The following is a 12,095-nucleotide window of genomic DNA, read 5'->3' as shown; positions in this document are numbered from 1 at the left end:
CCGGTCACCGCAGGACGTCGTGCTAAGACGCGACGTCAGCCTCGCTGCCGCCACCGCGCTGTGCAACGGGAACAGCGACCCTCCACAGCTTCCCAATTCCAGAGGAAGTCTGCGTCACATACCACCCAAAAGGAATTAAAAAAGGCTTCAATTGATGCACACACAGAAATGTTAATCCCGCACAAACCGGAGAACTGACCTAGAGAGCAACGAAATGCGGCGCATCGGGCACGGCGCCGCCGCGCCGGCGGCCAAGCAAGCAGATAGAGCAGCAGACCTCGATCTGGCACGGAGAGATCGAAGGGAAGCGACAGGAATGCAGCAGCGCAAGGATCCTAAGCAGCTCGCAGTAGCCATTCGAAGAGGAATCGCCCGGGAGGGAGGGAGGAGAGAGGGCTTGATTAGGGTTTATGGCAGGAGGCAAGCCAGGCGGGCCGTTACAAATAAAATAAATAAAGTAATTAACTTTCAAATATAAAATTAAAACAAATTTATTTTTTTCCCGGATAAATACAAAATCCAACTGGATAGAATTGCCCAACCTTTAAGATTCTGCTGAATCTAATTTGTTGATATCCAAATCCTATCCATTAGTGGAAATGGACTATTACTCTATATAATTTATCGGTATATTTTTAGCAAATATCTAATTCATTGGTATATTTTAGCCAAAACTAGAAATGGCATGTGCAAAGACGAAAATACCCCTAAAGCTTGCGAACAATCGCCCTCTCTCCCTGCCCTCGTCATCGGAGTCGAAGTCTAATGATTTTCCTTTGCTCCTGTTCGTCTCCCCTCCTAAACCTCCGCCGATTCGTACTTTTCCGCCTGCTCGATCTTGTAGCCTCCCGCCCCGCATCGAAAGATCGCATCTTGGCGCGGAAGGTCCCGGGCTCCGGTTCCTTCTTTTTGCCCTAGTTCGTTTCCCTGCTTATTTCCGCACCCCCCCCCCTTTCTTTGATGGTTGTGCAATCCGTCAGTTCGGGTTCGATCTGATAGTTTTGGTCGAGGAAGGTCCTCTTGCGCTGTCTGTTACTTGCTTGATTCTGCTGGGAATTGAAGAGATAGAGAGCGCGGTGTATGTATGTGAGCGCGGAGCTGCTGCCTAGGGTTTCTCGTTGCTGGTTGTTCGCGTCATGGGAAGCACCGGGGAGCCGGAGAGAAAGCGACGGCATTTCGATCCCATTTCTCCTACTAGCGCCGGTGCCACCAAGAAGCAACCTTTTTCACCTCGTTCTGAGGACAAGAAGGTGCGATCACTGCGCTTCATAGTTCTTTGTCATTTTTTTTAGATTTCAATTACGTGCAGATTAGTTCATTTATTGAATAATATGTAGCTTGTTTTCACTGGGGAAATGGTCTAATCCATATTATTTTCTTCTCTTTTAATTTTTCATCAGATTGCCGGCTGTAGTAAGCCAATTGTGTCAACTTTTTGTTCTTAGTTAAGATTCTGTGTGGTATTTGATAGTCATTTTTATCATTGATCGGTTGCCAACTCAATCTACTGTCCTTGAAAGTATCAGTTAGAATTAATAAAGAGGGATCAAATATATGCGAGTATAAACAGGCTAAGAAGTTGAAGACATTTAACCCCTTCTCATTTCTGGAGTGAAATGACTATTTGCTCAAGCAGATGCGAATCTTTGCTATTAATCAGTGATTCAGGGGAAATAGGTTTGAGCTAAGAATTCCTGAGAAGAGAATGAGGGTCCTATGGATTCCTATTCATTTATTGCATGGTTGTAAATCTATGTAATGTCTTTGGAATATCAGTTACAAATATAGTGAAGAATGATCAAATATATGCAAGCTCAACAGATTAGAAATTGAAGACATCTAAGACCTCATTTCTCAGGTGAAATGACTTTTTTCTCACCAAATGGTGGATCTTTGCTATTTATCATTGATCCTGTGGACATGCATAGGTTCAAGCTGATAATTCTTGAAAAGAGAATGAGGGTTCTATGAATTTGTATTCATTTATTCCATGCTTGTCAGTTCTGCCAATCTTAATATGTATTGGCCAAGTTGGATTAGGATCAGCCAGATCTGATTGGTTCTGATTGATTTTTCAGACGTGTCTGAGAGCTGTTGAAAAACCGAAGATGCTATTGGAAATTTGTTAAGTTTCTCCTAAAATCAAAGAAATTTGATGATTTTTGGGAAGAAACGGCATTTTTTTTCTTCCAAAATTGTCCAATTTGACCAAGAATGAGGAGTTGGAGAACTTAGGAAACAAGCTCCGTTGTTGGTTGTAGTTTGAAAATTCATTGCTAGGTGATCCTCTTGGGTGCGATACTTGCCAGAGCCACTGGATTGCAAGAGAGAAGTTGCCAATGCTTTTGTTTGTGTTTGAGATGATGAATAAATCTTTTTCAAATGAAGAATTTCACTTTGTGAAGTCATGAGGACTACTGTGGAGGAAGCCTTAGTGTAATCATGAGGACTATTGAGGAGTAAGCTATTTTGTGAAATTGCGAGGATGCGGCTTTGAGAGGTGAGATGTTAAACTAATAATTAATATACAGTACATTTAATTTGTAATGATTATTAGATATCTAAGATCAATTATGTAATGTATTAGATGTTGATGATAACACTATGTAAGGACTAATGACACTACATTACGTACAATTATTGCTAATAATAACAAATAATGAATTAGTAAAATTTATGTTCTGTGAATATTTGATTAAAATTTTAAATAATGATATCTTCATTAACTATAAAAATATTAGATAAAGTTTGGTTGACAAATAATTATGCAATTAATGATCAATTAAATGTTAATTAATATGGAAAGATGAGGGGGTTTGGCTTCGTGAATCCATTTGTGAGAAGTTGATCTTTGATAAGGTAGTAAACTACTAATAATTATTAGGTTACCTTTAATATAGTTGGTCATAGTAATGCAATTGTTGTATTGATTGATAGGGAATGTAAGGTAGATTGGTAAGGAAATGAACAATAGGTATTACACTATTAGTGTATCAGTAGTAAGTATAGTTATTAGTATAAAATAAGGTAAGATTAAGGATCTGATACCATATTAGTTCAGAGTAATATATAATAAGTTGTTTTATTATTATTACTAATAACTATTAAATTTGCTATGTAATAGGTAATAAACATTCCATCAATAATTATGTTTCTCCATGAAATCGCATGTGAGATTGGTTTATCAAGTACATAACTATACTATTATTTATTTTTTGAGAAGGGGAGCTTTAGCACAATGGTAAAGTTGTTGTGGTGTGACTTGGAGGTCATGGGTTTGAGTCTCGGAAACAACCTCTTGCAAAGCAGGGTAAAACTGTATACAATAGACTCTTTCTTGAGACCCTATATTGGCAGGAGCTTTGTGTACCAGAGTTCTCTTTTTTTTGTTTGAAATGAAATTGAAAGTGTTGTGGGTGATACAACTTATTATATATTCTTAGGTTTTAACATGTTTTGTTATCTCATCCATTAAACAAATTTATTTTAATTTGTTCCATATTTTTGTGTTATTTTATCGTTTCTTTTTGAATTTTTTTCCTTACCAACTCTGATACTACTTATCCTATTGATCTGACACCTGCCAACACTTAAAGTCATTGAATGTTCAATATTGTGATGAATATGACAACCTTGATTTATTCAACATATCATAGGCTTGACTTGCTATGATAGGTGTCCTCAGAGTTCAACCTGCACTTACACATTAGGGGTTTACAGATTCACAAATACATATGCACATATCAAACCCTAGGTCTTCTTTTGAATGTCGTCATAAAAAATGCCTGATGAGCGTTTCTTTGGCCTTGATATGCAGAAGATCACTATATGTTCCTTGAGGATTTTTTAAGGATACATTTATAACTCTGATATAGTTTGAAACCACATGATCTTGATTAACTAGTTATTGACCCAGTGTTTATATTTTTATTTTAATAGTGGTAGTAGATTGATGTGTTGTTTTGTTGATCTCTCTGTGTTTTAATTTCATATTAAAAGATAAGGTAAGATTTTTATTTTCGTGTAAGGCTTTTACAACATTAAAGGGTGGTAAGAACTGCATGGGATTCTGAATTTTCTCTTAAACTTATTCACAATGATCTATTTTATGTAGCTTGATGTTGCTGTGTTGAGATACAAGAATCAAAAGCTCTCTGAGCAATTAGAAGCTCAGAAATTTGAGTATCTTACTCTTGAGAATAAATTTCATCAGATCAAAGAGAAACAAAAGACACATGAAGACATGTTACTTTTGGTCAATAATAACTGGGAGAGGGTTAGTAGGCTTTCTTTTAGATGTTTGGTGACAAAAGTTCCAGAATAACAATGCTGGTTTCAATCATTTGATAATAATTTGGTTGTTTTTTTACCAGCTTCTCAGTGACCTGGACTCACTTTCTACCTCAACAAGTGGATCTACAAGTGCTATTCACTTGAAACATTCTCAGTTGTCCAACGGTGAGATTTTGGTAGGATGTATATTATGTTAACTTAGGCAATGTATAGGTTTGACGAGAGCAATTTTGTTCACTGCATATGCTTTAAGCTTCCTGATTCATGAGAAATCATTGTGTTAGAAGTATGTTGGAGAAGAACTAATGCTTTGATTAATCAACAGGAATAATTGAATAGGAAGTTGTTTCTAGCGTAGAAAAAGTTATCCTGTGCATTCTTTTGGATGTCCAAATTAGAAGAATCACTTGGAGTCATTGTTCATACTGCACCTGCTAATTCACTTCTAATTTCTTCAAACTCAACACTCAACTAACTGATCTTTTTGTGTATTTTGTGTGTTGCTTAGAGCATATGTAATCTGTTTCTTTCACTAAAACTAAATGTTATTTTTTTTACACAAAGCTATGAAAATCAAATAGTAGTTTTTTCCTGTGCATTTTGTGCCACAACATACACTGGTATTTTCATATTGAATTAGCCAACCGAGTTAAAGGTTTAGGTTGTTGGGTCAGGTTTGGTCAGATGGGCACCCACTTAACACATACATGACTCAGTTAAGCTATTTCTTTCCTAGTAAATAGGACCTTAGCTTAATTCTTTGAACATCTATGGTCAAAGAAATAGAATCTCAGATACTTCTATATTGTTCATCAATGTGATGTGAATTTGTATAATTTATTTGTGGGTTCGATCTTTGTGAACTTGTTATTTACAAAGCAAAAAATTGCTTTGTTGTTTAATGGAAGATAGACAAACGAGAAGGGCGAACATCAAATGAGAAGGGCAAACATGAAAAATTAAAATTAAGAAAATCTCGCTAAGGAATGTAAAAAACACCTTTATGAGCAGAAAATCTCACTAACAAGTTAGGAATGTAAAAGAAAAACAGTATTATCAGCAGGTATACAAAAACATATGTTTTGAGTGTTTAACCAAGGAGTATGAACCACCGTATAGATCTTATAGGTCTGCTTACTAAATGTGGCAGACTCGATTTGTCATCATCATCTAGCCATCCCAACTATGTGATTTGGGCTACATGAATTGGTTGGTGACTAGGCATCTTTCCTGTGGTAGTTGGCCTGTGGAACTCCCTCTTTGATTATTCTATGTTTGGTTGATATCTGTTCAAAAGAAACTCTGCTGAAGTGTCTTGGTTAGTTTATTGATTTGTTCTGCTGCTTCATTTTGTGAGTTAGGCAAGGTGTAATCATTCAATATATATTTCAAATTGTAAGTACATCTTAGAGTGGAATATGTTTTTATTTGGGAGTTCTTGTCCACGATTTAGGCAGTTATCTGAATGAAAAAATTGTGAATGTGCTACAAATCTAGGTAGAAATTTTCCTTTTGGTTTCAGCGGGGAAATTTTTTTCAAATGCCAGCTTGTCCTCTATTTATTAATTAAGTTTTAAGTTTTTAAAAACTTTTCATAATATATTATTATCAGGTGGAGCATCCTTCTCCATAGAGGAGGATTTCTTGAGGAGACTCCTGGAAACAGGTGCAACTGAATGTTCGGAGGATGCATCTCCTACATCTAACCAAGATGATAGGCAAACAGAAGCTTTGACGACCAAAAGCATCTTGAAGAATCTTATAAGCTTGCTCAATGATGTGTGGCTTGCAAATGAAGTGTTTTCTACTGCTTTCCTTGCAACTCTACCTGAAGATGGTATCAACCTCTTCCATTCAGTGTTTTGGTGATTTTGTAGTTCTGATTGAGCTTCAGAGCTGTGCTTGATGTATTTCTCTTTCAATACTTTTTTTGGTTTGTCGCAGAACCCAGCAGGAAATTGCTGAAGGTTATTCAAGACCTTGAGGTAGAGGTCAGGAACTTTCTCATGGCTGTAGGTGATCTTCATTTAAAACATAGATTGGTGACAGATGATCTCCTAAACCACCAAGATATAGATTTGAAAAATAAGGCTGAATGCAAACGACTAGCAGGTACCCTTCTAGAAAGTGTTGAAGTTCCTTCCAAAATTTTTTGCATCTTAGAATTTGAATTTAAGGAAAAGGATTTCTCATGTTGAATTTGCCTGTGATACCTCTATGAACTTACAACCAGTCCTATGTGACTTGTGTCTCTATGGATGAATGTGACAAATGTATGCATCTGTACTTCATGCCCTTACTCTTTTGATGTTGACATGTTCCTTATTGAAACCTTTATGAAGAGGAGTTGGCCAGTACAGTTGTGGAGTTGGAAGAAAGCAATTGTAAAATATCAAAGCTGAAGTTGCATAAAGGCACAACACAAAATTCATATTTCCTTTTCCCTAATTTTGGAAACAAACAAGTTGCTGGAGATAAGGTGAAGGATGCTGAAAAGGATATGCAACATATGGAATCTTCCCTCAAAGAATTGATGGTAGATATCGACCTTTGGTTTTCTTATCTGCATATTGCTCGACAGGCCTAGTGATTGTTTCATTTGTTCTGGAATTTTTATCAGGGTCTGGTTTCAAGCCGGTTAGAGGACATAAAGAGACTGCATGAAGAAAAAATTGAGATTCTAAAGAAACTAACTGATATGCGGGTTGGTTTTCTTTGTATTTTATCAAGTTAAAGTACCACAGTTATGATTATAATTTTTGTAAATTCTAAGACTATCATGTATTTCTGACATAATAAATTTCAGAATACTTTGATGGATTTCAAGAAGATATCTTCATCCAAGGCTTTTTTGTGTCTGAGTGACTGCCTGAATTCATCAAAGGAAGAAATGGATCAGTGCCGGGTTTTGCTTGAGAAATTGCAGGTGATAACTGGTCGGTAGTTTGTATGGTTTGTTCTGGTATTCCATTTCACATTTTTAGTCTGTTGAGATTTGTTGCAACATATTTATTACAGGTTGAAAAAGACAGCTTCGTATGGTGGGAGAAAAGAGGTGAATTTGAAACATGAGATAGCTGACGTCGGTAGGACAATCTCTTTCCTTTCTGAGTCAAGAATTGCTGAACTAGAGCAGATTCTGCAGAAATTGGCTGATGAAAGGGTTATGTTAGAGACCAAACTTGAAGCAGCCACGAGAGAATCAAGTATTTGGTCCAGTTGCTCAATCTTAATTCATTTTAGGTATGAAAGAACATCATATGGTTTGTTATTCCCAGGTAGGAAGGAGATAATTCAAGAATTCAAGGCACTTGTTGCATCACTGCCTAAAAGCATGGAGATCATGCAAAGTGAAATTGATCAAAAAAAGGAAGCTACTGTAGCTCTTCATTCTCTGAGAGCAGAAGTGCAATCTCTTTCTAGTTTGTTGCATAGGAAGGTAACAACTTATCAATGTCAATACCTTCATTTTTTTTTTTTTTTGCATATTTATCAAATTATCATGAAGGATATGTTATTCATTGCAGGAGAACGAGATTAAAATTTTATTCAGTACATCTTCTCATCAACTTTCTGAAATTAAGCAGCTGCATACAACTGTAAGATTAGTATTGGTTTGAATCTAATTTTGTTACTTTTATGAGCTCTTGATAGAATTGATGAACTGGATCTGTGACTCTGCCTAATCTCTTTTTGATTTTGATACTAACTGGAAAATGTGAGAGGGAATGGGAGATATCTATACTTAATATTTGAGGGTAATTAGTAAAATGAGGATCACCTAACAAAAGAAGAAATTAACTGTAATTTTTGTTAAGAAAAGAATGATGTTAGGTTACTAACACACCAGTTTGTTTTCCCCTCCTAAATACAGTATTAAAAAACTGTGGGATAAGTTTGAGTACCATGGTCTATGAGAAAATTTGGCTTAAAGTAAATCTTTCAACCAATCTCCATGAAACAAAAAAATAACATAACATATTTTATTTCACACCAGTTGGAACTTTCTTAATTGTAGTTACTAAATTGCAATAGTCAACACAGAATTAAATCAAAATCTGTACAGAAAGATGATGGATCAAAAAAGGATTGAAGGGTTAATAAAGTCACACTCAATCCAAGTGCTTGTATACATTTTTGGATAATTATGTATGCTATGTTCCTTATAATTTTTTGAATGTATATGTGCATCATTCAAATGCAATCTAAGAGAGTTACTTCTGATGCTTTTCTTGAATAACCTATTTCTTCATGATTAGTTGTCTTATTATTCCTGATCCATCCAATCATGCAAGGATTTAGAGATTTGATTATTTTCTTTGTAATTGTATTTACTTACTAAATTTGCATCGTTAATTATTTCTTGTTTATGTCTGATACAGGTTCAAGATTTGAGAGATAATAATCACGAGTTGAAACTTTTCATAGACATGTATAGACGTGAATCCACTGACTCCAGGTTTTTCTTCCTTTACACTTGAGATGTCCTGCAATCTAAATCTATTTCCTAGTTTGATTGTCTTAATATCCTGCTTTCTTACACATGGTTTAATAACATATTTTGGCGAGAATGCATGCTAATGTAACTCCAACAAAAGTAGCTTTACTAGATAAAATGAGTGAAAATTGGTTGAGATGGCATGGGCATGTTCAAAGTGCACCAATAGATCTTATTGTTAGAAGAGTTGAATCTTGTATGGAAGGTGTAAGAGCTAGAGGGTTGACTGAAGAAAACATTTTTTTAGTACAAGAAAATATGATTCGATTGATTTGAATGATGCTAAGGACATAACCTTGTATGGAACTCAATGGATAAGATGCATGTAGCTGACTGACCTCAAAGAATTGGAACAGACACTTTTCTCATTGATGGTAATAGTGATGATGATGCGAGAATTTTATTATGGGTTCTATCTACCTCCATGTCAGATGTATTTTACCCATTAGCGACTTGTAGCGTTTTATTGTCTGAAGTGTATGCCATTTGTGTTTGGTAATGCAGCTGAGATATTCCCCCTTGCTTTTGTGATATCTTCATACAATATTGGTTATTATTGTTTATCGTGTCATCTTTCCTGATGTAGAGATCTAATAGTATCCAAAGACAATGAATATAAGGCATGGGCTCATGTCCATACCCTCAAATCATCTCTCGATGAACACAACTTGGAGCTGCGTGTTAAAGCAGCCATTGAAGCTGAAGCAACATCTCAAAAGAGGCTAACCTCTGCTGAAGCTGAGATCGATGAATTGAGGCAGAAGTTGGAGACATGTGAGAGGTAACTCGTATATTCTGTTACTTGCATCTGTACGCCTAAGGTCTGCTGACATGCGGGCATTTCACAATTTGTAGGAGCAGGTTGATATTTTATTATGGTTGCACTTAGATTACATGTTTTTCAGTTTATTTGAATGCTTAAGCTTGCATAATATCGAGTCGATTAAATAGACGCAGATCTTTCGATATCTAATACAGAAATGGTAGGAAAGAAATAAGTACCAGTTTTTTTTACATTTTTCCATAAATATTATGATACTCATATTATACTAAAATATTATTCTTATCTTTCATGTCTACACTTTATTTTTATTGGTAACTGAATTGGTATTTGATATTGCAAAGATTTATGCACCAGATCGGTAGGATTGTAATCGGTGAGGAAAAAAAATTAAAAAAGAGCAAAATAAATTTATGTTTTGATGAATGCGTGCGATGTAGGTGTTGCTGGCTCAAATATGTTTCTTTTTTGATGAATGATCGACAATTTTTTATGCAGAGATTTGTCTAAATTGTCGGAGATTCTGAAATCAAAACACGAGGAAGGAAGAACATATTTATCTGAAATTGAGGTTGTTCTTTCCTTTAAAAGATCGAACGGTAATTCAATGTGAGAAAATGCTCACTGACTTTGGCCTGTTTGCTGCAGTGTATCGGGCAATCATATGTGGATATGCAAACTCAAAATCAACATCTGTTGCAGCAAATTATAGAGAGAGATGACTACAACATCAAAGTAATTAACGTTGTTCTTATTGACATTTTTGAAGCTGATTCTTCTTTCTTGCAATGTCTGTTTTACTTTTCTTTCATGATTAGAAATTATGTTTGTCAATTCTTATTTTCTTATTGTGCATTAGCCTTGTGTTTTTATAATACACTTGATGCTTCTAATTAACATCTTTAAGATTCATTTTGAGAAAAAGGGTGGCAACTTGTAGGTCGATAGCTGACGATGACATCGATCGGCAATGTGCTGGATCGTAGATTTCATTTTACAATGTATTAGCATTTCTTACTGCTGATCCAAATCTGCTAACTATTCTTTTCTTGTACTTGAGTTTTTCTCGAGGCCTGTTTATGAGTTCGAGTATTTGTGCCGCCTTCATCATCACTTCGGTCCGCTTAATTTTACGATTTTTGTCTAGCTCGTGATGGAGGGCACGAAAGAGAAGCAAGCGCAGGAAGCTCTTCGCTTGGAAATACAAACTACGAACAGGAAGCTACGCGAAGCAAAACTGTTGATGGATTCATATGACCTGAGAGTTTCTAAAATGGATGAACAGTTGAAGATATGGTCAGAGCAAGTTGGAAAACTCGCCGAGGATACTCGACAGAGTAGAGCCACTTTTGAGCACACAAAGAAAAGGCTATTGGAGGTACAAATGGAAGCCCAAAAATTGAGACAACTACTCGATGTCGTCCAAAACAAGGTCGAGGGAAGCCGACTGGAGGTAGCAAATTTGCTGACAGAAATAGAGAAAGAGAGGTAATGAGCTACATGTAGTTTTTTTTCAGATCCAGTCAATAGTCTATTCAATCTCACTGGATGGATGTTCAGGTTCAACAAGAAGAGGATCGAGGAAAGTTTAGACGGCACGACAAGGAAAGCTGCCTATCTCAGGGCAGAAACCAAGGGTTCTATCCTGGAGAAACTTCGGCAAGAAGTAAAAGAATATCGGGGAATCCTCAAGTGCAGTATCTGCCTCGACCGGCAAAAGGAGGTAAACCAATTTCAGAATCAGAATGAGGGCTTTTCCTTCTGGTTAACTGGTTACATTAAGCTTTCATCATGCTCACAGGTTGTCATAGCGAAATGCTACCATTTATTCTGCCATCAGTGCATTCAAAGAACAGTTAGCAACCGTCAGCGCAAGTGTCCAACTTGCGGATCAAGTTTCGGTGCCAACGATGTCAAGCCGATCTACATATGATCCTCGCATTGTATCGTATTCTGTTTTGGAGGCTGAAACACTCCCGAATCAAGATCGTGCCATCGCAGATACAACCAAACTCTGTATCTCGGTATCGCGAAGTGTAGCCCCTGTAATATATTCTGGTGTATAAGGTGTCGAAAGGCACTTTAGGCTGCCTCGTCGACAACCCTGTGTGCTCGGCCACTCGAGTGGTTTTCTTTCTGAATCTATCTGTGTAAAGTTCCATTGTTGTTTCATAATTCAATGAACTGAGACTGTGTGCCAAACTAGTACAAGTCAATTTGTAGTAACTAATAATGATCAGAGAGAGATGAAATGTCAAGATAATCGACAGTGAATCTTAAGTTTCAAGGCTATTACTCACTCGATTGATTGTAAATGAACATAATGTTTGTAAATAAGATATTTTACTCTTTACAAATAGTGGTGGGATTGTTGGTGTTATGGTCGTGTGGAACAGGTCCCAGGGAATCAAATCAGGGTAGCGTGTTGGAGACATGAAACGTGACATCTTACCGAACTCGAACGGCCTATATCATCGAACTCGGCTTGACTCGGAAGGTCTGAGACTAGTTGACTCCCCATTA

At 36.5% G+C, this 12,095-nt stretch overlaps 1 protein-coding gene across 1 annotated transcript; it reads left to right on the top strand.

Annotated features, from left to right (window-relative positions):
• Positions 1–972: 972 nt before the first annotated feature.
• Positions 973–11,911, top strand: LOC141830026 (E3 ubiquitin-protein ligase BRE1-like 1). The gene is given in 19 exon segments (XM_074717505.1): positions 973–1,250; positions 4,115–4,276; positions 4,374–4,458; positions 5,906–6,130; positions 6,238–6,405; positions 6,636–6,829; positions 6,914–6,997; positions 7,100–7,219; positions 7,312–7,341; positions 7,343–7,499; positions 7,572–7,732; positions 7,821–7,892; positions 8,676–8,752; positions 9,378–9,572; positions 10,071–10,143; positions 10,221–10,307; positions 10,720–11,060; positions 11,133–11,295; positions 11,374–11,911. Coding segments are annotated over 19 exon segments (2,640 nt in total). The 5' UTR covers positions 973–1,136; the 3' UTR covers positions 11,506–11,911.
• The last annotated feature ends 184 nt before the right edge of the window (positions 11,912–12,095 follow it).

The sequence above is a fragment of the Curcuma longa genome, chromosome 5 (assembly GCF_044706935.1).
Source record: "Curcuma longa cultivar G26 ecotype Majalengka, Jawa Barat chromosome 5, ITB_CL_G26_1.1, whole genome shotgun sequence".
Classification (NCBI taxonomy): domain Eukaryota; kingdom Viridiplantae; phylum Streptophyta; class Magnoliopsida; order Zingiberales; family Zingiberaceae; genus Curcuma; species Curcuma longa.
Note: the sequence above shows the minus strand (reverse complement) of the source record. Positions and strands in the feature narration are given on the sequence as shown.